Consider the following 25,537-nt stretch of genomic DNA (forward strand, 5'->3'; position numbering starts at 1 on the left):
ATAAGAAGGGACAGTTTGTGCCCTGAAGAAGGGTAGAAGCTAACATTAAAGCACCATATCCTTTCAAAACGCATTTAATGCTGTAGACGTAATCTACTTATGTCATCTAAGCAGAGTAAGAAGGCTTAGTGAAGAAAATAGCAACCCATAAAATCATTGGAGGTACAATTCGTCCTCCGTTTTTTCCTTCTGTTGCTCCATATGAACACACAGACACACCAGAGCCCTTCAAGAATGATGGTTCCATTGTTTCACATTTCACATTTCCTAGACTGCTTTGAGCACGGCACGGTAAAATCCATGCTAGGTGTCTTAAATAATAACCTGCAAATCCATATTCAGACATTGGGCTAAATTAATAAAAAAAAAATTCTCGTCTTCTTATGAGTAGCATACAAGGATTTTTCAAGTCAATGGTGAGTTGTTTCTATTTCAGTAAAACAGTGCTCAGATTTAATAGTGAATAGATGTGGTCACCTCTTTAAAAGATGTATAGACACTTAGCTGAACGTGCTGAACTAACGCTAGGTCAAAAGAAAATATAGAGAAATGTGATTCCTTACCTTAAAAATGACATGTTTGTCAAATGGTCTCTGACATAGAAATTATGATAAAAAAGAACATTACAATCTTTTATTTGCTTGTAATTTACCACTGTTCAGATGAGACTGGAGTTAGTCCACCTGTGAGGAAAACACTGATATCAAAATGACCCGATGTTGAGCTAAGCCATGTTATGTTCTTGTTTATATTAATCCTTTCAGGGGCAGATGGATTCTGACTAGGAAGACCAGTCGTGAATAGGGACAGCAGTAAATTAGGGAGTTAGATAATAAATTTTAACAATTGTACACAATCAGGCTCGTCTGTAGACTCCTAGAAAGCTTGAAGCCGAGCAGCAGGCAGTGGTTATTACCTGCTAAAAGCATTAACAGTAGCTACGGTAACTTGCCGAAGGATAGAGGGGATATGCCTTAGAATAAAACCTCTGTGTGTCAGAGGGATTTTCAGACTGTACAAGAGTTATGTTTTTTTTACTAATGTTAGGCAAACTGTTTTGTCTTTGCATTCACTTTACATTGGCCGCAGCCTACACAGAGGGAACTGCTGGAAAAAAGGGGGGCATTAATACTTTCTACTGTGTGCGGGCCAGCCAGTAGTTAGAGAGGGGGCCCATGTTTTCTTAGGGCTCAGATGGCAAAGCTAAGTATTCAGCCTACGGCAGGAAAAAAGTGCCTTTTTTGTTTTCTGGCTGGAGAGTCCAAGCATTCCCAAAGGAACACAATGAATGGCCCATTTTGTCTGACACTGTTTCGTAGACATAGAATTCTTGTTTTTTCATAATTATTCTTGCCCGTCACTGGGTGTGCACATGACATTTGAGCGTGTTTTAAAGTCTTAACACACTCATGTGCCTGCAATAAAGTTACTCATAACAATCCAGGCTTTCTGCAGACAACAGAGCAGGGTCTGTTGTTTTCACAAGTCACAGCAGCTGGGAGGCAATTGTGAAGACAACAGCTTAATCTAGCTGGAAAATACAGGAAGAAGAGAATATACACTCAATTTCCTTCCATATTATTGCAAACAATGCAGAGGGCTTTTTTTGTTGTGGCTTTTTCTTTTCTTTGCTCTGGGTGGTCTGACTGAAAATGTGAGTGGCATAAAATACACTAGTAAATGTACTTTGAATTTTCAACTTGTTGCATTTCTGTGCTCATGCTGATGTGCCTAAATCTGTTAAAAGGTGAGAATATCAATGTACATAAGCACTTTAAAAATCATACAGTAACAGCCTTATTTTGACCTCATCTACACAGTGTTTAGACGGTGTTGGTTTACAACATATGTTGCAGTTGCTGCTGAGTTACACTGGTATAAATGAAACTGGAATCAGGAGCTTAGAGAAAATCTGATTGCTGAAAACTTCCATTTGAAACAACATTAGTTAAAGAAAAAACAAAGCTAGGCAGTCTTAGATGTTTGAAAGTTGTATTTTAGCTTCTGTGTAAAAGGACAAGGGCACTCTAATTTGTTTTTTATTGCATGCTTCTGAATCTGTAGATTAATCATATTTGTAAATGCTTCATTTACTTCAGAAGCACATTTACAAACAAAGCATGCAATAAATTAACATGCAAACTCAGTTAAAAAGCATCGTAAGTAGGCAGTGATCAGATAGTTTTTACCCTAGCTATATTTTCTGGTGAAGTTTTGGGAAATATTATGGAGCTGGTTTTTTTCCTTGATGCAAGGGATGAAAAGTGAAGAGGAACATATACTTCAATTATTATGTCAACACCAGAAAAAGTAAAATGCAAATTAACATAAATTTGGTTGGAGACCTGGGGGTAGCCTAGCAGTCACCATTAGATGTGCTTCCAGCGAGGGCAGATGTTCCTTTTAAAGAAGAGGTGGTATTTATCCAATTGCAGTAAAGGTATCTTCCTTTCCTGCTCTTGGGAATGCTACATACAGCAGATTTCCAGTAACCATGGCAGACAACTCAGATGGGAAAGATTTTTATTATGCATAGCACAGAGGTTATAGCAGCGACTGGTAACAGCAAAAGCCTGTCAGACAGTGAGTATGGAAAACGAATGAGTGATTTGAACACGGTCCAGACTTCCAGGAGAGAGAATCAAGATCAGGTTGACGTATACTGAAAAGATAAAAATGCTGAGATGACTCTAGATGTACGCTCTGCTGTTTATGAGCGAGGTGCAAATAGTACAGTACCACATGCACCGGCCGACTCTGGGGCAGTGGTATCAGGAATGCACGTACGGTTGGAAAAGCAGTGGGTATTACTCTGCTCAGCCAGAAAATAAAGCAGATAGTTAGCAATAATATCACACCCAATCTATTTAAAAAAACATGGATGTGGACTTCAGCGTCTAAGCATTAAATCAGTTAGGCACACTACTAACCTAACAGTAAGCAAAATTTCTTCCTCTGTTTTCCTTAAAATATAATACCACACCTCTCCTCTCCATTTCCCTTAACAATACAATACCAATGTTGTCCAAAATAAAGGTACAGATTAGTTGGTCTGTGCATCTCACATTAATCCTGTTCAATCGATTTGCCCTCACACCTCGATCTCAGAAACCCTATATTGGTATCTTATTTTCTTGTATTTTCATTTGTTGCAATTTTGGTGTTAGACTGACTTTCACAATGAAAGAAAAAAAAACCCCAAACCCCTAAAAATTCTTTTGAAAAATTCATCTGAACTGAAATGAAAAATTACACTCTGAAAACCTGAAAAGACAGTGGAGACAAGCACCTGCTAACAAAGCAAGGAATTTGGTGAGGAGCATTGTTTACTCTGATGACCCTTGAAGGCACTAGGAGGGCTTTAGAAAAACGTGATTTTAATTTGTGTCAGATGCATGTGTCTATCTTAAAAAATAGATGTTTGTGAGTGTCCTCATTTCCGTGAAGTGATGCTACCTTTATGTCTAAGCTTTTCTTGTATATGTGACAATGACCATCCTAAAGCCAAGAAAGCCGGATGTATTTCACCGTGGTCTTCTTCCTCATTCTGGAAGTTTACGGACAACTTTTAGGCATGACTTTATTTGTATCAGTGGCCTAGAAGGGAGAATTTACTGCCAGATAGCTACCTTGTATACATAAAAAATGCTCTCCAGAAGAGATGAAGTGAGTGAATGCAAGGAGTTTTGCAAGAAGACTGAAGGTGAGGAGTGAAAAGATTAAGTGAAGGAGAAATAAATGATTTGAAAAATAGAAAAAGACAGAAAGAAATCCATCAAGAATAGATCTGAGTGATAGAGTGATTTCCAAATGACTTTCTTTTTTATTACTCAAGTTGTCTACTGCTACGATTAGCCCAGCTGGCTTGCTGCTTCTTCACTCAGCAGCAAACCTGTTAAATGTATAATGCTCAAAGTACATCTTTACAGATAGAGGTGATCTTCCCAGAGTAAACATTTAAGAAACACAGGTTTTGTGTGTCCAAGAAAGCCATTCAATGGTGACTATCCAGGAGTGCACCAAGCAAGTTGTATAGCCAGATGGGTCTAAGAGCACTGAAATCCCAAGTGAGGAATTTGGAAAACAAGACAAAAGCTTCTTCTACATATAGTGTAGTATATATATGTGTGTGTGTGTGTACATATGTATATTGTAAAATGTTTATACAAAGTATATGTATATATGTATATAAATATGTATTCTACATATATATAGAACTGTATATTATATATGTACGTGTATATATAGAATATACTTTTATAAGCATTATATACTTTTATAATCTGTACACTGATGTATATTTGTTTATATAAAGAGACATTCACTGTAAGAAAATGTCTAGTAGGAAATTTTCTGCTTGTTAAGATGTGTGACTTTAGAATAGCATGTACTACACACTAACTTCCATAGTGCATCATTTTAAGAGTAATCTCCTCTTAGTGAGTAAACAAATTTCCACAAAGGCGTCTTCAGTGTACTTGAACTTTGTCCACATGGGGATGTAGTGCAGAAGAACTAAGGTGCTACAAAAACATATACTGATATACTGCATGGTGGTTTCCTGTGTAGTTGAACTCTAAAACAGAGCTTCAGAACAGAGCACAGCGGCTTGCAAGTAAACACAGGTGGTAAGACTTTGAGCAGAGCTATGGAAATAAGCTTTTTGTCTTCTGATTTTGGAAACCTATTTGAGTAGGCATTTTTGCAGAGCTCATTCTCTTGTTTTCTTATTACCTGACCAAATGATCAAAATTGTGACAAAGGTAGCATTCTGGATCTGGCTGTCACTAGGGCATTCCACTGCAAGATGTTATTACGTTAGACTGATACGTTGGACTCTGATTGTAACACCGAGTCAGCCCTCATCCTTACTCCTAATTTTAATTTTTTTTCCTTTCTCTGTGTCTCTTTCATTCCTATTCCAATGTATGTAAAAAGTGTCAGCACTAACTAGTTCCTACTTTGGAAAAAAAGTAGCACTTCAGCTGCTCCTGCAAATTCTTTCACCCTTTAAGCAGTGACTAATATACAGGTTTAAGAAGAATTTTTAAACAAAACCTGGAAAAAAAAGGAAAAGAGCAAATACGCAGGCTAATGGTGTATCCTAAGGTGAGCAAAATGTATTTTTTTAACAAGCCAAGCATAGCACAAAAGCTATTCTGCAGTGAAATTAATAATTACCAAAAAGATTTGCTAGCATTATTGTTGTATCCTTTATGAGAACATGGGTAACGTTTAAAAAACATGGGAAGTGTGAATCAAAGCCCAAAGATTCAAACTGGTCTCTAACTTTTAATGTGAGTTCTATTCATATGCCTCTGGTGCGTAGACTGAAATACAGTCTGTGGGTAACAACTGTCTTTAGAGTTGTGCTGCTTAACCTGAAAGTATCTGTTCCTCTGATAGTATAGATTTATAATTTTCTTTACCATCCTGCTCTAACAAGGCTTTAAGGTAGGAGGGCATCTTAGTGCCACGTGTAGTAGGTGCCTGGCTATAATACATGATTTCAGCCCCAAATATATTCCAAAGGCAAGGTTTGTTTATTAACTGAACCCCATGCTGAGATTCAATCAATCTAAAACAGGCCGAGTTTGAAGTTGAACATTCAAACGTATGCCCATACATCTTGGGCATATATCTTACATAATGATGTTGGCCCCAGACATCTTTCTGGGTTTGTTTATGTCTGTTATGGATTCCCCTCATTATCCATGCTGTTTGAGGGATTCCCTATGGATTCAGCCAGTTTATTGCATACTTTTTTAATTTTATGCCAAACTGAGTGTTCTGAGTGGCAGCTCATATGGTAGCTCTGTACAGTTTCCTCTCAAACCCAGAGATGAATGCTGTGATTAGGGTTAAATAAAGTAATACGGAAACCAACATGCTGCAAAAGGGTATGTAGGAGAATGCCTCGGGAGAGGCAAGAAGGTTATAGAAGTAACGTGAGTGATGAAACATTAAGATGTTGACTACTCTTTATATTTCTTTTCCTTTTAATTGTGGTTAACCATTAGAGCAATAATTCCGTGATTTACAAGATCTTCCTCATTGAGCATCTATGGTAATAACTATATAATAAGAAAATTCATTTATTAATTTTTTATCAGAGTGAAGGGACATGTTAATGTGCCAGTTGCTGAGCACATCTGTGTGCACACACAACTCCCAGTAACATTGGTTGGAGTTGCATATGCAGATCAGCCGGAGAACAGAGTCTTAAATATAGAAAGCAGAGATTGGTATGGGCCACGCGCTGTTCTCGGGAGTGTGTCCTGCTCCACTGAAGTAAGTGGTGTTTTTGAGGCTCTCCTCCTGAGGCAAAAGTTGCCCTTCTCATATTCAGCATATAGTACCCATTTAGTTCTTCTGGGAGAGTTTACTAGGAGTAATATATGGCCAGAAGAAATTAGAGCTAAAAGACAGGTTTTTCTTATAAAGCCTTTGCATTATGAAAAAGGTTGTTTTCAACCTGAAAACTCAGATTTATAAACACTTAATTCATCAGTTCCCCGTGCCTTTCATTTGAAATAAACAGCCAGTAATATTATTTTAAAATAAGGCAGAAGGTGTAACAAAAATGAAGTCATGTTTTGAGAAATATGTGATTGATGATTAAAAAACAGAGAGAGAAGGGGTAGGGGGGTGTCAGTCCAGCTTTCATTAGTCAGGCAAAACTTCTATTTGAGCATGCATTAAGTCAGGAAGACCAGACAGTGTGTCTGGAAAATTATTCTTTCTTTGAGAAGCAGTCTCTCAGAAATATTCCCTTGTTTCTTAAATCTGAAGGCATCCCTTGACTGACTTAGTTATTTTATATCTATTGATGGGAGAGAAAACAAAAGAAACTTTAAAACCTGGAAACATAAACACCATTGAACCACCCACTTAAAAAAAACAAAGCGGGGGGGGAGGGAGAGGGAAAAAGAAAAGAAAGAAATCACAGTGGATGTTTTCCAGGGGGGAACATGCTACGCTGTGTAAAGGGGGCTAGTGTAACAAGAAGTCATCTATTCCTGATTTCTTTAGACAGCTAGAGCTTTGTGCCTTGTCTAGTTTCTACGTTTTAAGAGCTTGTTCTGTGTAGCAGAAATAATACAATAAATGGGTTTAACCACATTTGTCTCAGCTAGACAGTCTGCTTTGTCAAAGATTGCTGGTACAACATAAACAAATTATGTGTTTGTAGTGCTTTTCAATGAAAGCCTATCTAACAGAGCGGAGATTGTGTTTCGGCAGCTGTAGATTTAATCTCCTACCTGTCAGTTAAAGCAGGCATTTCCTGAGCAGATAAGGCCTGGTTGCAGAAGGGGGAGCAGCCACAGCTGGACAAAGGGCCATTGTTATTGCCCCGTAATTCTATATAGATTTGCCCGGGCATTTCATCACACCAACTCCGGCACATTATGGTTGCAGAGGAGCCAGCCCTTCGCTGCAGGTTCGGCAGGCAGAGAGAAAGGGAATTGCAGCGCAGCTTTGTGCTGTTGATTCCCACCGACTGTCATGGGAAACAGAAGAAAATATCCCAACTTGGAGAGCAGCGTCACTCTAGCGTGAGTGTGATCGTAGGATTCGTGGCAAGGATCTATTCGCAAGCCGAAAGCGTGCTTTAAATAACACTGGAGTTCTGACAAATCAGGGAAAGCCAGAAAATGGGAAGATTGGCATTCCTTCTCGAGTATCAGGATCCTCTGCAGAAAAGGCAGCACAACAGTGTGGATTTATATCTGAAGTATAGCTGTTGCTGGAATTTTAACACCCAAACTTGCATAGGAAATACCTAATACTCATTTTAAATATGAGTTTCCCGGTTTTCTGCATTATTTTACCTTTTTATGATTTTGTTCCTTCAAAATTTTTTTGTAGATGAATCATAAAGTTGAGGAGCCACTATAACTGATTTGAGCCAGACACAGTTGGCATAGGAGAGAAGCAAGCTGTGTATATGTCGCTGGAAGTTTAGAAACTCTGTTGCTTGCTCCTAAATCTGCAATAATTACTGTATACCTAGCGGTGGCAATCACCTCAGTCATACTGTGCAAACACACCAGTTTCTTGGAGCTTTTTCTGGGTAAAGATGGTCAGATCATGTCAAAATCTGAGGAATCCTAGGGAGAAATGGAACAAATTAATTTTTGCATGCAATTGGTATTCTGATTTGACTTTGATCTCTAGACACGGGAGTTTTCTGCATTAAACTACTTCTTGACATAATTGCCTTTGATAATCCTTTGTGTTTCAATCTAGACGCTCCATAAACATCATGTGATTTCTGGAAGTTATCTACGCTACTATTCTGCATTAAACCTCTTTCAAAAATATACCGAAGCAAGAATATTCCCACTAGATGTGAATACCTCCTTTGACCTAGTCTCTTAAATATCATCCATTTATGCTTGATGAGCAAGGAAATTTTGAGGAAAAATATCAATACTTGTCAATACTTCCTCAAGGATATTTGAGGAAAAATATCAATACTTGTCTCTGTAATAAAGAAGAGTAAATTCACAGAGGAATAAATACCTGAAGAAATCAGCCACGTGACTGGGTGGGATGGAAACGGCGTCTCCTTTTCACAGCTGTGACTCACCTCCACCCTTTATCCTGCCAGTATCCAAGTGTTTGAGGGCTAAACTCTGAAGGGCTCGCATGTGCCTGCTCAAAAGCTGCCTCGTTCGCGTTTTTTGACAGAGCATGTCTCTCATTAGACATAGCTCTGCACTTTGGGTAGCTCTTTATACAATTGTGCGGTAAGATGTAAAGGTTATAAGCAGCAGATCACAATGGAATTAGTTTATATCCACTATGCATTGTCACTTCTGCAACTGGAAGATTAATCAAGGCCTCTTTGAGTGTCCTCCCGTGTAAACTGGGGACACAACACTGTCCTCTGAATGGGTCTTTGATCTTGATTTAATTAATATTTATAAAGTATTCAAAATCTCTAAGTGCTTATATAGTTACAATACAATATAGTTACAAATCTTGGAATATCAGTGAAAACACAGAAAGCTTTAGAAACACTGTGCTGATCAGGAGGAAATTCTTCCCATAGCAAAGTAAGTGGTAGAACTCCTGTTAGCATCAGTGACCCCTGGGTTTCAGATATATTCTGTATTTGTTTAATATAATAGAAAACCTCCAACCTGTTGTCTTGTTGTACCTTTTTAACCTCTATAGGACAGAAGTTTTGATCAGAGGCATTGAAAGATGTTTCTGTTTTCATTCCAACTGCTGCTGGAGCTATTTCTTAAAGACAATCATTCCTTTAGCAATCATCAGTGTGTGGCATTAGATGATTTTTTTTTTTTTTAATACTGTACATTGCAAAGCCTTTCTGTTGAGGGAATTAATTGCATGTTAATAACTAGTGATGGCTACTATTCAAAAAAAGAACTCTGTCTTGAAAGGATGTGAGGGGAAACCTCTGCTTGAAAGCACCAATACAAAATGCAAATTTTAAAGCATTTCTTGCTCTAAATTTTTCCATCACCAGGAAATTTCAATGTACTCCAAAAATCCTGCACATTTTGATATTACCGTAAAAACATAAGCTAATAAGGAATATCTGACATAATTTATATTTAGATTTGAGCTCAAGTAATGGAGCTTCCTTATATAAAATATCAACAAGTATCATTAGGCTGCAATATTTTTCTTATTTTGGCATGAATAAGACAAGGTGCAAATGAGAAACATACATCTTCACTAGTCTTTGGAAATATCTGAAATAATTGACTTGCTCAGTCTTCTGTGATGGCTTGGTGACCACTAACTGTGACAATTTGCATAATAGTCAACTCTTCACTTCTGTAGAGATAACTGTGTGTATCTGATTAAAATTAGGACTGTTTTAGTTCTCTTGACTTTTCCAGAAGTTGCAGAAATAGAGATTTGCTGTTACGCTTTAACCAAACAAATGCACACATGGGGATAACAATATGCTGAGTTTATGCAGATTTTACAACACAAATCTGAATAAAATACCCACTAATAGACCCTTAAGGAGTAATAAACACACATGAATTTTCCTTAGTTGCACTTTAAAGTGATTTTAACATACTACTAGGCCTTAACAATAATATTTAATTGACAAGATTATGCATTTGTATGGATTGAAAAGGTGGTAGATCTCTAATTCCAAATGAACTATAAATTCACTTTTGCATAACATGTTTTATTTATTTCTGTATTGCAGAGATGTTCTCCATCCCTCCTAGTGAGAGTTTCTTAAAATACAGACAATTTAAATAGACTTAATTACCATTTATCATACTCTTAACTTCATGAGATCATCTTTAGTTGAATTCTGTATTTCCAGGTAGTCAAGGAGCTAGGTAAAAACAGGGCAACACAATGAGAAGCTAATAGAAATTAAATGAGAGCTAGCACTTAAAACTATTGTTTTCAGTGTGGATGGTAGTATTTTTCTGCTGCTCCCGTCTTTATTTCCCAAGTGGATGGAGTTTAAGTTTAGTTCATTTGAAGTTTCAAAGTAGTGAGGAAGAAATAATAAAAAATAAGGATGCTCTCTTTCGCTCTCTGATCATGGCTGCATTTTTCACATTAATGTTGTGGCCGCTGCAGTAGACTTAAATCTCCAAATCATGCTGACCCATTGGACAAATGGAAAAAACGATATGGGAAAAGAAAGAAGATAGCAGTTACAATCCATTTACAAATTCAGTAGTGGGCTACATATTTTTCATAGTATTTCCCATATGAAATGTTCTCACTTTGCAAGTCTATGGTATCTTTTTTACAGTTTATTTGCCAACACTTCCCCTGGGATCTCATTGGCAGACATTTTCTTTGTGGCTCATGTACTTTCACTGAGAGGAAATATTTCTCAATTAGACTGTAGATAATTAGATGGCAGATAAATTAGAACATAATATTATACCTCCCTATATAGATATAGCTCCAGTGATTCTATATTGCTAACAGGAGCAGAAAGTAGTCTCTGAATAATTTTCAATGTCAATGCAATTTTTCAGTGTCTTAGGTACGATGCAGCGCCTGTGTGATCACTTTTGGTCTGTTGGAGCTCACCCTTCCTCAACTGCCCTTCCTCCTCACGCAGAGTCACAGTTGCTTCCCAGGGATTATTTATGCTAGAGGGGATTTTTCAGTTAAGCATTTGGGTCCACTATCACACGTTACCTTTACATTAGAGAATGCTAAGCATTGATGGTGCATTAATTCAAAGCCCTGAGACTTCATCAGTGAACATTCTGAGCTCAGAACAGGCCCGGCCACCACTCACACACAGAGTAGCCAGTCCCTTTATAGCTGAACTGGTCAGTTAACTCAGCCTTACGGTTGCTTTGCTGCGCCAGAACAGCGCAAATAAAACAGCCACTCCATCCAATTATAACCAAAGAGACCTTTTTATTTTTTCAGTACAACTCTTCTGCAGTTTTCTAAACAGAGCATTTTTGGGACCAGAAAAGGGCTTGGTCATGGCACAAGTTCCAGTACAACACTGGCAGAGCTGAGGAGGAGATTTGGGCCCAAACCTGCAAAATCCTTAGCACGTAGCTGCTCTTAAACATTTAAGTGATCACACTGACTTTCACTTATATGAGTTTTCATAGAAGTCATCCCTACTTCTTTATGCAACATGGTGTTTGCTTTCTCGCAGAGTCACCAAAATGACCTAATCAAAATAAAATTCAAATTAACGGAACTTCTTATATTTCTTCTCTTACAAAAACAACAACATCCAACCCTAGATATTGAAATAAATAAACTTCCAATAGCAGTATAAAATAATAGTGCCATGTATTATATACAGACTATTTAAAATGCAGATGAGGTAAAACATAAAATATGCAGGGTATTTAAAAACTTGCACTAGTAGTAGTGGGGACACAAACACTGCTTGCAGTGCCATTAAGATTTTTAAAATGAATCAACCTAAAATGTAACCTGTTGAGCTATCAGTTATAGCCATTATGTTCTAGCCTATCAACACGTATTCTGAGCATTCTGAAAATGCACATTCTTAATTGATACACTGCCATTACCTGGGAAACTCTTCTATTTCACTGCAGTTTTTCAATGAGAGAATATAAAATTTCAAACACTTTTTTACTACGGAAATTAAAAGCTTAATGGCTGCATAGACAGATTAAAGTTGTAGTCTAGCTGTAAGAATTTAAAAAATCATAGGTAGAAATTCAAGTTTAAACTATGAAAAGTTTAAACCTGCCTGTGAAAGAATTAGGTTCTCACAGAGGTACAACATCACAAGGACAAGAGGTATTGTACGTCCTATACTAAAGAAAAAAAAGTCTGTTCAGTAAATTTCAAAGACTGGCTTCTCAGCTAACATGCGTTGGAGTGTCTGTTAGACTCAATGCAAATCTCAGGTTTTCTAGAGGTTGAGACAGAGATTTTACTGGTGGAAGAAGTGTGGGGCAATGGCTTTAAATAGTGATGTTGGATTAGTCTAGGAAATTAGAGCATATTTAGCCTATCACACTGGTTTATGCTAGAGCTGGTTGTAATTAAAAAAAAAGCTGGAAGAAAGGGATAAAATATTATAAAGATTGTGCTTACCCCTTCTCAAAAAGATGGCACTTAATTCCTGCCTTTACTGAAGAAAACCGCACAACAGAGAGGCAATGTGTCAAGTTTGATCTTGAAGAGTTTGCAAGGAATTCAGCTGCCATTATAGGGTAGGATTTACTTCTGCTCTTGAAGCCTGTGATCCTCACAGCTAATGTGTGAGCTGCCTTTTTGCTTGCACTGCTGCCATCCTTTTCTCTGAATGCCTTTACTTCTCTAGCTGCGAGATTAGTTGTTGTGGAGGCAGCTTTGGATTTTAAAGGTAGAACCCTTCCTATTCCTTAGTCCCACTAAATGTGCTGTGTTCCTTATTCCAAAGACGCAGATCATTTTCATTCAAAGCATTATTTTTGTATGACATGCCACTTTGGCTTCCATTTTTCCACGCGCAATGCTAACCATCAATGACTTTCTAATAAGGAGGATTGTCCAGCCAGCTTCTGAGATTAGCATTCACATGGCCATGGGACAAAGCGCTGCAGATTTGCCCAGCTTATCAAACGGGCCACCAGCTTTCATTATTTCAGGGAGAATCAAATTGGAAGTTGCTTCTTGAACTAATCAGGGCTGATTTGCTCTAAAGTTGCTTCCTGACTTAGATCTCAGGCAAGGAAGTGCTGTAATCAGTTCCCAAGGGCCGTCAGAGTTGTGATGGGATATTAAAGGAATGGTACACTACCTTTTAAGAGTTCCCTAATCTTGGTGGCTTCTCATGTTTAACACAGTTAAACCTGAGCTTGTTGTATAGAAAGAGAGACTAATTTTATGAGGTAGCCTTATGTAAGAGAGGATTTTACTTGAGGTTGCCAAACTGGATTTTGGAAAGAATATACTGAGGTCTCCTCCAGGGTTTGTACAGTTCAGTTAAAGATACAGACTTCATAGACTTCTGCCTATAAAGATACAGGCAGAGTTGTTCAAAATGAAACATTTAATACCCGTCACAAAAAAAATAAATAATCTTCATGAAAGAGAAAATGAGTCCCCCTGAGTGTCACTGTTTGCATATTAGCCCATAGTACGGGCTCTGCCAAGTTACTCTCTGACTGACTGCTGCAGATGCTCTTTCTCAAGTATTCTGAGTGAGATCTTTAGTGCAAGTCTTTGGGGACAAACAATAGCACCTGTTCCTCACAAGATAGCAGCCCAGTTAGTCCATTCATGTATCTTTAATGAAGCTCTGGGGCAGATGGCAAAAAATGGCATCATCAACAACTTAGCACAGAGGAGACAAAAGGGGAAAGTGCCGATCCAACAATACTCTATTTTTACGAATGGGAAGAGACAGAGTCGGAGTGTTTCTCAGGCATCTGATACAGTCTTGGTTTTCAGAAAGACCTGAGGAACATCTCAGCAATTAAAATTTCTGGGCTTGTAGCCGATTTTATGAAGTACACCAATTAACCCCTCCCAATTTCTCCCCCCTCAGCAAAATCAAAATAATAATAATAATAAAACCCTCAGGAAAAAAATTTGTCAAAAATCAAGGTGTCTACTATTTTTTTGGCATTAATTTTACATCTTTAATAATTCGGTGATCAGTGATACTTGTACATTCTCTTCCTTTTTAACGCTTATTTGTGCTTTTCAGTTGACCTCTGGTAAAAATCAACACCTACGTATACAATAATTCTGGGTGAAACCAACATATGCCTAGGAATAGTATTTAACATGTGCCAGAGGGAAGACTCATGGAAGTGAATGGTTGCCACTTGCTCTAGGCTTTTTTCAGTCCATATAGCTCTCTTAAGTGTAAACTCAAACTTATACCCTAAGTGTAATCCACCTTTAGCCAAAGTTATATTGATTTATGTAAGCTGAGGGACTGATCCAGCATTCAGAGTAGTATTTCAAGGAAGAATAGCAGATAGCCAGAACATGCAATGATTGTTCTCCACATTTACAGAATTGCATTTATTTGAGAGTTTTAAAAAAATCTTTTTGGGTATGGTGGAGTGGATACAACTCTACTGGATTGCACTGGGAAATATCTGTTGTAGGATTTGGTTATTAGAAGTTTCAAGTTATTTTTATGATACTGTTGTGCAAAGTATTGCTATGGGTATGTATGCGTCATCACCCTAACCACGGTACTCACTCTGAGCTCTTCTGTGTCTTGTGAGATTGTGGTGGTGTCTTGTACCTTTGCAACCCCACGGAAATACTTTCTGTGCGGGGTGATTGAAAGGGATATTTCTTAAGCCTTGGCTCCATTTGATTAGATTGTAGTTGGGAAGTACTGAAAATAATTGCAGACTGTATTGTGTTGAATTCCTTCCAATATATCCTATAGTAGTTTCTATCAGACAAAACCTGTGGTTTTCATTTGCTGTACTCCTGTAGAGCCAGCAGAGAGGAACACCACACAGAAGTCTAGCACCATTTTTTCAGAGGTAAATGCCAGTGCTGGGCACATGGGGATCAACTTCAATCTAACCAAGTTTAACTCATATCCTAAAATGCATAGCCAGGCTTACCTCAGCTAAAATGAGAGAAATAGCTGCTCAAAGCTAGTTTCTTTCACGCCCCAGTGCCATGGCAGTAATTGCACAAAGACCTTTTTATTATAAGTTGATTTTCCTGAGAAATGGATTAAAAAAATACTGTAAAGTGTTTATTTTTTGCTTGACCTTTATTAACCTACATCTTTGAGCTTTCCCAAGAGAAGAGTTGTTGGTAAATTAACCCTCATAGACACACACAGTAGCATTTCTGCACTGCATCAATGGTTGTGAAAGTAACGGGGATATGACAAGAAAATTTGGCACTATTTAAACAATGTCATAGGTCAACATATGGGATTTGACAAAAAAAAGTTTTTTAGGAATTAAATGGAAAAAAAATTGCTTGAAGTGTGCTTTAACTTTTTAATAGTATTTAATGCCACCGATTTATAGTAGGAGGAGGGCAACATTTCTTCTCTGCCTAAAAACCCAATTTCTTCCTACATTTACTAGCTTTGATATATAAACCATTATATGTTTGCTTAACTACTAATCAGAAAAATCATAGTCAAACTCTTGGGTACTTCTGGGGTTAAGGAATGATGGATAAAACCTCTTTGTGATCCTAGCCACTGTCTCTGAAACACATGTAGCATAAATTAAGGAACTAGAAAATTAACATGTGGATGTAACAGACACGATTCTATCCCATATCCCATTTATCTATATGTTGAATACAAATGCTGGTATAAGGTGAAGAATTTTTTTTGCTTTTGCATGTTTGTGCTTTTTGATACATTTATTAAGGTCAAATTAAATTTGATATAGTAGGTTTTATTCTGAAATGGTCTCTGAATACAGCTCCATAATTACCAAGCTACATGATAGTGCATAAAGCTATAAAACTGCTTAGACAGACAAGAAATTTATATGTTATAGTGAGGTGTGTATGGCAAAGGATGTTAGTTTAATTGGGAGCCAAGATGTTGGAGCCTTAAATCTTAAGAGCTGGGGTGTTGACTAGAAGACTATTTAATACTGTGTTGAGATTTTGAAATAACATACCTGGATTGTTGGTATATATATGAACAATACAATGTTGTAAGATCTCAGAATTAAAATTACCCTAAGGATACTAAAATTTGAACATCAAAGTAGCTACTGCAGTGTTAGCTTACTTCTAAAATGTTTGTCACTCTGCTGTCTGTGGCCAAAGATGAGAAAACTTGTGAAAAATTAATAGAACTACATACTTCTCTTCTTTTTAAAGAACCTACGGTATGTTACAAAGGTTTTGTACCTTTTTACCTTGTGCCAGGACAGGGAATATTAATTTAAAAAAAAAAAAAGACAACCAAGAAAAAGTAGGAAAACGTGCAGTTCACTGAGACCGTCACACCTTTGACACTGAAGGAAAACAATGTTAGTGAGGGCTTTGATGTGTTAATGTGAAATTGGCAGGGATTACATTAAGGCGAAGGTTCTGTGGGACTGTGTGAACACAAGAACACTATCAGTACTGGAGAAATACCTGTCAAGACAAATTTGTGCTATTTCTGATCAGAGGCTTTCTTCTGTTTAGCAGGTTCAGGGTCACATGCCTCCGCTCATGATCCCAATTTTTCCACACGACCAGCGGACGCTGGCAGCGGCTGCTGCAGCCCAGCAGGGATTCCTCTTCCCCCCAGGAATAACTTACAAGCCAGGTAAGCTGACAGGGATGTGAAGATATTTAACATTTTAAGAAATTAACTGTAGCTTCTTGTGTGATCTGTCTCGTATCAATGATGTTACACAACAGGCATAGCTGGCTGGAAATAATGTGGAGTTTTGCAACTCCACTTGAAAAAAAAAATCTGGTTTGAAGGAGGTGGATGGAATATTGGTTATTGAACACAACGATTTTTTTTAACCTTTATTTCCCACGAAATAATTTGCTCTAAATATATTTGCCCACTCATCTCGTAATTTGCATCTACTCTGCCCCGTGTCATTATACAAAAGCTGTGTATCTTTAATTAATTCTGTTATCTTCCGTATACTTGTCTTTTGTGCCAAAATTCTTACTCCTAATTAGTGGTAAAAGTCAGAGGAAGTATAATGTAATTAGGAGGCTTCAAATGGGCAACTTTTTGTTTGATTTCAATCTGAATAATAAAAGGTTTCAGTAGTTCAATCCCAGTCATCATTCAGACTTGTAACAGGTCACATAACCTTGCAGTGAAATATGTTTTGAGATGATTTAGCAAATGTTACGATTTCTTTCTTTTTTCCTCCGGGTTTACAGGACTCCTGGGGAATTCAATTAGGGATATAATGGTTTGAAGCTACTTTCAGAGCCTCCTTGTAAACAGAGCTTTAAATGTTTAAAGACACGTTGCCAAAGGAATTCAATGTAGGAAGATAGTTAAGTAAATAAAAGTCAACCTTATTTTCATTTGTACATTCTTTGTAAGTGACCTCAGTCCAGAAGCAGCAACCTTATTTTGCTCATTAATAGTATTCCCTGTCAAGCTGCCTTTAGCCTATTAACCTGATAACTAATAACTACAAAACATAAATACCAGTTTCTTTTTTTGACATTAAATATGAAATGTACAAAGTAAAGCATTGATCCTGCTCCCACTGATGTTAGTGGTGTTTTTGCTGTTGACTGCAGCAGGAGCAGGGTCAAATCCAAAGTAAAGCCTCATAATAGATGATGTAAACAGCATACTAATTAAAAGCCAGGTTGAACTTAAATTCTTTTCTAGCAAGTTTACTTAGCATTAGATGAAGTGAAGCCAAACAGGATTTCAACAAGCATTTCCGTTTGTCCCACTCCCTTCTTCCTCTTTAAACACAGAATCTTTGTCCAGTTATTATCTTATTTTCAAGTTTAGAAATACCGAAGTTCTTTTCCAATTTGACAAACTGGCACACTGTATGCAGGAACCAGTTAATGGAGGTCTGAAAGGCAGCTAGCTCTAGATGGGACAGGATGATGGTTGTTCACACACATCACCACCTCACAACAGTTGGGGACCAAAGTGAAGAATATTTTGTCCCCAAAGACATGAGCTGCCAGTTGTGGAAATTGTCTACGACACCCTGACTAATACCTTTCTTCTTATAGACAAGAGAAAGCATGTGCTTTAGTTTCCTTGCTTTTCCCATTTTAATCTGAGATGCTTTCTGAACAGCAACTATTAATGTTGTGCTTCCCTCTGAAAGGTGGTATGTCAAATCACATTGTGTTAATTTTGGCTCTGTAGGCTACTTGGTACAATAATGACTTGGGAAGAAGAGTACCGGTATGATTTCCTGCACAAGAACAGATTTCTGCACTTATTCTAAAGTGTTCCTTACAGTTCCTATCCTAACACTTTATCGAGCTTATACTGCTTTACTGCTGATCCTGTTGACCTCAGAGCAGAAGGTGATACGGCTTTAGGGCATTTTTTTTTTACTTGACAGAATGCAGAAAAAGAGATCCATAGCAAATGTTAAAAGATTGAAGTGCAGGCAGATGTCAAGGCCTAGTTATCTCAGAATACAGCTAAGCTATTTGCTGGTATGTTGGTTTATATCCAGCTAATGTTAGTAAGGACCAGAAGTCACAATGATGTGATTGTATACAGTGGCTTGCAAGAAATAAGAATATTTATATATTTAATATATTTATTAAATTCTACAGTGTGTGTGGCAGAGGTAGCTGGGCAGGTTAGTAGTTTCTGTTGGAGAGATATCATGATAAAAAAACCACTGTAACTACACTTGGTATTGATTAATTCCTATTTTTGGCACTCGGCACAGTAGTTAAGGAATTAATGAAACTGGAGATTAAGCTACACTCTTTCATAGAGAGGGTTCTTCAAAGTCGTTTCGGAGGAATATTTATGAACTTGACTGCTACTACCTGTACCCTACTACTTTTGTGAGAAATGAAACTTTCACCTCTAGAACTGTCAGTTTAGACTCGCTCATACTTCTGAGGAAAGATAGGAGATGGGTTAACCCTTCAGGTTCTTACAGTTTTCTTTTTGGTTGCCTGTTTCTTTTCTGTTTCATTTTACTCTAGTTTGATGTAGGCAAGACTAAGCTTTGACAGTGCCAGTTTTCCCTGACATTCAGAAAATACAGTAAGAGGGATTTCAATAATAGGAGCTGTGGGAACTGAGTACTTTTCAAACTGACTCTGTCATTTAGGGAATATGGAATATTGTGCGCACACAGTCGCTCAATTTCCTTTGCCTGCAAAATGGTCTAGGTATAAGCTATCTCCGACTTGGAAGCGGCATATAAGTGTTCGTGTGACAGTGCAGCCAAGATGAGAAGTCCTGCCTTGGTGCACAAGCTGGGATATGATTATGTGCACATGGCTGTGCAGATATATCTTCATGGGCTTAGTGGGAATCGATTTCATGCTGTTTAGTTCAATGCCAAGATGGCAGTTACCGAGTATTGTTGCAAATCTGCACATAAACTCTATGCCTTGAAGTAAGAAAATGGTATTCCTATAACAAACTACACTAGGTCACGCCCTCAGTGGAAGGACCTATAGAAAAGAGGAGAATTTATTAGGTTCTGAGGCCCTTCCAGCACATGCCTTAGCTGCTCCTGAACTGAGCTCAGAAAGTCATTATGAATAGAGAACTCGAGGTATTGCTGATATACAGCTATGATTTGTATTAAAACCTGAGAGAACAGAGTTTCCTACTGCCTAGCATGAGGTGGCTGTAGCCCTGCCCCCATATTTTGTAGCTCTAGAAGGTGAAACAGGCCAAAGTTAGCAAGTGCTGATGACAAGTAATAATTACATTAGAAAAAAAATCCCCAAAGTCCCATGCTTCCTTATGTATCTCAAAGTCATGTAATATAATTTTCCGGCATGGTAAGTACTAATTGAGAAATCAGAGCTGCATAGACCACCTAATTAATTTTTTATACATATTTCAGTATTTATACTGTATACTGGATTAATTAAAACTTTAGGGCGCTGTGCATCTCAAATGACTGTTGTGACTATTGACCTGCAGGCACTTGACGAGCCTTGTAGAGTACCTGGTTGTGGGGGTTGCCACTTATTCCAGTGGGAAGCTGAGAGTGGCAGCTGTTAGGAAGCTAATACTTGCCCAGAGATGCTACACAGTTAATATAATTATTTTGCATTCCAAGTACAGCAAAGCAACTGCGCTGGCTTTCTGGCTGTGACCACTATACTTACACTTGGAACTGGTGGGTAACATAAGTAACATTATACCTCCTCTCCCAGTGCAAATTTCCCTTCACTTGACCATCCACATGCATCCAGGAAAAGTCAGTGGGCTGGAGTATCCTTGAATGTGATTAGCATGTCCCCATTAGTGCCCCGGGTCAAGAGGAGAAGACGGTTCCCTTCTCCATCTTGCAGTGCCTAAAGTATTACTTCCTTCAAGTTCTGTGGCTAAGAGGGAATGGGGAAGTAGGATGACAACAGAGTAAAGATCTAGAGCAACGCTGGGCAGGAGCCAGACCATACATTGAGCAGAGCTCAAACAGAGCTATGGTTTGCTCTGAGCAGGGACTGGGAGGGCTGCTCTCCATGCTGGCTGCATAACGGCAGTCCATATGACTTGGAAACGAATGAACACTTTTGGTTGATAGTCTTCTGCAAACATTTTGTATTATATCAGTTCTTTGCCAGATGTGGCAAGCAACCCTGAAAAAGATTGTTGAAAATAGAGACATTGAAGTATGGAGCTTGTCTACCTCTACATAAAAGGGTTTGTAGAGTCATATGCTGCAGTGTATTTTCAAAGCATTTCTTCATATTTCATACACAAAATATATAAAAATCATTATTAGAATGGCTAAGAAACAACTCCGGTGTGCCTACCTAGGTCATTTTGCTTTATACACAAAAATATTTTACGAGCGATTTTGCTATGCTAGCAATACAATGAAATGTGAAAATGGAGACTGTTTTCCCAGGCTGGTGGCAAAAATGGTGAGAAGTGGAGCTAACACTTTGGCCTGGTTCTATTCCTACTTGTATTGGGGCAAATCAACTGTGACTCCTTTGAAATCAATGAAAGTAAAATTAGGTAAAGGATGACAAACAAAACTCAGGCTTATTGTCATCTGGCTGGACCTCAGAACATTCCAACAGTGTGAGATATTTGTCATCAGACTAATTAAACTCCTTGATTACAGTAGCTAATCCACATAACTAACATCATCTTGGATCTACTGGATTCCACTGATATCCATCATTGCAGTTTCCATTTGGAACAGGCCTTTTCGAAGTTTTTCCTAAAGCTGCAAGGTGGTTTAAATTTTACATGGCACAGTACTCTATTTTCCGTAGGCTGCTGTTCCTCTTGGCAGGTGAGAACAGAAAGCGTACATCAAATCAACTGTGTACTGAGTTGGCCATGTATCTTTGCATGGCAGAGGTGCTGCATGAGTCTTGTTTCTAATGGAAATTCCCCAGGACTGAGTGAAAGTCTGTCATGTGTTCTCTGCTGGGTTTTACTGGTTTGAACAAAGAATTCGTAACCTCAGGATTTGTTGTAGCAATCCATACGTGCCTCACTCCTAAACGTTGAGGTAAGAGCTGGAAGTTGTAGTAGGCAGCTGAATATTTTCAACTGGGATTTTGCACTGAAGTTCTTTACCTGCAGACAATTGTTGGGGCAACTGATTTTGCTGCAACATGAGGATGGCAGTAGAGCTGTGTTCTGTCAAACTCTGCTCAGAACAAAGGCAGAACTGATGTAGTGTCATCGGACAGAGGAGGTGCTCCAAAGTATTGCCTTCGCCAGTTGTCTCTGTTAACATCTTCCTCAATCCTGATGCTGCTGCACAAACAAAATGCATGCCCTGTGTGGGAATACTGCAGGAGGGGGCATCTGCATCCTTGCTGTATCCCAACAACACCCAGAGGAGAGGTACGCTTTCCTCGACGCGCTCATTATGCCTGGAAAGGTAGGGCCCTGGAATTTGTGATCGCTTACATCTCTTCCAATTCGCTTTCGTATTATTCTGTGGTTCCACATGGAGAGTGTGCAAGGGCAGTTTGAGATCCATGCGTGAAGAGACAGGTTTCAAGTTACAATCCCAAAACAGGGAAACCATCACCAAGCTGAAAGCTTTGTAAGTCAGATGAGGAGAGTCAGCTTGTGTCTTACAATTGTGTTTTAGGAAAGACGGGTAATAAAGCAACACCTTCCCCCTACCCTCAGTCTCACAAGAGCCAGACGTCCTTCTTTCCTCACAGCTCACAAAGCCTTGATCCGGAAAGTCAGTCCATACATCCTATAAATAAAGTCCACTAAGCTTCATCATTTCATCCAAGACAAAAAGAAACATTTACATTATTTCTATGTAGAATAGCATGGTACAATTGCTCGCTGCTTTTATTCATTTGGAAATGTTGCTCAACCTGACAAATGAAACAGAAGTCTGGCATACTTCTCCACGGCTTGTAAACACCGATTTATATATAAACAACAGCAGCCAAATGTAAATAGACAATCAGCACAGCAAGGAGATTGAAGAGATCAGTTTGCAAAACATGACAGATTTTCTTCTTCCGGCATTCTTCTTGCTCCTGTTTATCAAAGGCCGGCACACACCGGTACCTAAAGCAGGCCTGTTCAAACATGTTCTGACGCCTTTTGTACAAATTTAAAAGAAAGGATCCTCATGCAAGCATTCCAAATTGAGAAACAAATTTGAAAAAAATTGCTACAATACATTGACTGATTTCTTTCCAAGACAGCTACTGAGAAGCTTCTTGATCCATTCTTGCACTGACAAAACGAGAGGGGGAAATACGTACCTTCTGTAATTAAAAATTAAAACCAGTCCATTCCCTGCATGCTCAGTTTCCTCAAGGGAGAAAAAAAGTACCTTTGCTCTGCTTTTACTGCCTGGTGTCAGCAAAGTACTCCAGAGCTGAGACACTATTAATTTTTGTTCTCAGCACAAAGATACTGCTAACGTACCAGGACTAGCCATAATTTAACATGTTAAAATGAGGGGGGAAAGGGACGGTATTATGTTTTAATAACAAATAAATGGCATAACTATAAAATTATTTTTCCCGTAACAAAAGAACGAACCGTAGACAGCAGGTGAGTAAAGAACACCACAGGGCGTGGTAGAGGTACTAATAAGCTTACCGCGAAGCCAAAAACTCTGTGTGTGTGTGCGTGTGCGCGTGTGCGTGTATGTGTGTATAAAATATCTGGCTATTTCAAACCATAGGAGCATGACAGCTGTGAAAAAGGAGTGCCGCAGGGAATTCTTTTAGAGTTTGATTTTTTTAAAAATATGTTTGACATGGAAAATGTTTTAGTACAAATAAAGCAACTGGTATTGAACTTAAGAAGTGTATGTGGAGGGGGAGGGAGAAAGAAGAGATTGCTGTGTGGAACATGAATGAATAATTCATGATATTTAAAGAAAGAATGCCTCCGAAATGTTCTGCAAGGCAGTCCATGCTGATAACTCGGATGGTTATTCCCCCCCCCCCCCCATTTAGAGCATCATTAATTCAACATCTTTGTGATTTTTTTAAAACCTTGTAAGATATTTCTGAAAGAAACATTATTTAACTTTGATTAGGATCTTATTTATTCAGATAATTTCATATAAATATCAAAGAGATGAGTAGAATTATTTAAGCATAAAGAGACAGCTTTAGTACTTTAAGAAAAGGATCTAGGGTTTTTTTGTTGGTTTTTTTAAGAAAAAAACCCCAACATCATTGCAAACTAAAATCAGCCTCATGGAAGGGGGAAAATAAGAGGAGATATTTTGAACATTACTCCATAGGACACCAGTACAATATAGCGTTAGTGAATGCATTGTAGCAGAGCTCCATATGCAATCAGAATCCAATTGTTACTGGACTGTGTACAAGCGCACACTGTGCTCAATGGCCTGATGAGGTATTATGGATATGATGCAAAGAGACCTTGTGGATTGGACATGTACAATTTATTAAAAAAGTGAAACCACCAAACATTTAAGCTGAGCTGAATACAATAGCACTTCAGGTGGTAAACAAGGATATTTCTGAGTAATCCAGTGACTGCAAAGTCTTCGGCTATTGTTATTTATTTGAGGGGTGTTGACAAAAAAAAAGCTAACTCTTGGAACACCCTCATTATGTTCTTTTGGATTTCTGTATTTTCCCTCATTGCTACATTCTGCTTTCAGTGTGGAAAAGTTCATGTAAAACAGACTAAGTACTATAAAACTCAAAAATGTATAGAGGAGCATGTAGCCTACAGATAGCACATAACACTGACTTTAAATAAGAAGTTGAGCCAAAGTGATATTCCATTAAATCGTAGTTACTGTGTAATTTATCCATCACTGTATTAGTTTTAACATTACAGATCGACACTGCTAAAGTATTTCAGCCTTCCTTCATTCTTTACATTGACTAAGAGTCTCAATGGCACTGTGTGATGCACTGTTGCAGTGGCTCAGAAATGAGAGCTTCCATAGATGTTATAAAATATAACATTGCAACGCTTAATTTTGGTTCAATAATATCTCGTATTTTCTGGAGTATTTGTTATCCCCTCTGTGCAGAGAGCACACATTTTCAGTTTCCAGTGAACAGAACACAGAAATTTTAGTGCCTGAAAATCTTCATGTAATTGAACAACTACGTAATCTATCGACTTCAGCAGGGTCACAGATCTAAGAGAAAGTTAAAAGTATATTTTGAGCTCTATTTAAAAGTGATTTAATTTCATTTTTCTCTATGGCTACCTTAAGGGAGTTGTCCCAAGACAGAGAACCTCAAAGCAAAACAAGAAACAACCTCCACCTGTGTGGAGCCAGCTAGGTAGCTTTCCCAGGAAAGAGCCACTCGATACTGAAAAGAAATCACCTGGCATGAAACAGGGCTGAAATTTCTTGGGTTATAACAAATTTCTCCTGTTTTAAGAAACATGTGGCAACAACAATTTTTTTCCTCTGGGAACCACTGGGGTTTCCTGGGGTATCTTGTCTTACACGCTTGATTTGCACATTTGCTTTTGAAATGAAAATCACGAGTCTCACATTTATGTTTTGCCAGTTTGCCTACCAGCTATCTGCTAACAAAAAAGTTCCGAGGGAGCATGGCAAGTCCGTGCCCAGCGAAGCCTTTTGTTTTTGCAGATGTTTAGGCTTAGAGGAGTGCTGTGGAGCACAGGCAGTCCTAGGTCCGTGTTTGCACTTGTCTGCTGCTATTCTCTGCTCATTGTCTGAACCTGCACGCATTGTTCTCCCGACAGGTGATAACTACCCTGTGCAGTTCATTCCATCAACAATGGCAGCTGCTGCTGCTTCTGGACTCAGCCCTTTACAGCTCCAGGTATGTGCCAGAACAAAAAAATGTGGGATTGAAGCCAGCATTTTAGGGGAAAACTGCTAACCAGCTGTATGCTAAATAATAGTCTGAATGTTAAATAATTATTGAGCACAGCCCAGGAGGATTAACACCTTATATACTTACCGTACTGCAAACATAGAAACGTGCGGCCAACCTT

The 25,537-nt window shown here is 38.3% G+C and overlaps 1 protein-coding gene across 3 annotated transcripts in view; it reads left to right on the top strand.

Annotated features, from left to right (window-relative positions):
- Positions 1 to 25,537, top strand: part of SOX6 (SRY-box transcription factor 6) — a gene marked incomplete at its 5' end in the record, with an annotated part of 229,949 nt that overhangs the window by 115,391 nt on the left and 89,021 nt on the right. For 2 of the 3 annotated variants that reach the window (XM_082000011.1, XM_082000012.1), the window contains 2 exons: positions 16,612 to 16,726; positions 25,283 to 25,362. In XM_082000011.1, coding sequence (XP_081856137.1) covers positions 16,612 to 16,726; positions 25,283 to 25,362 — 195 coding nt within the window. Of the gene's footprint in view, positions 1 to 16,602; positions 16,727 to 25,282; positions 25,363 to 25,537 lie in introns of all 3 variants that reach the window. The other variant, XM_082000010.1, reaches the window with a different exon arrangement.

The sequence above is a fragment of the Phaethon aethereus genome (assembly GCF_964289735.1).
Source record: "Phaethon aethereus genome assembly, chromosome: 5".
Taxonomy (NCBI): Eukaryota; Metazoa; Chordata; class Aves; order Phaethontiformes; family Phaethontidae; genus Phaethon; species Phaethon aethereus.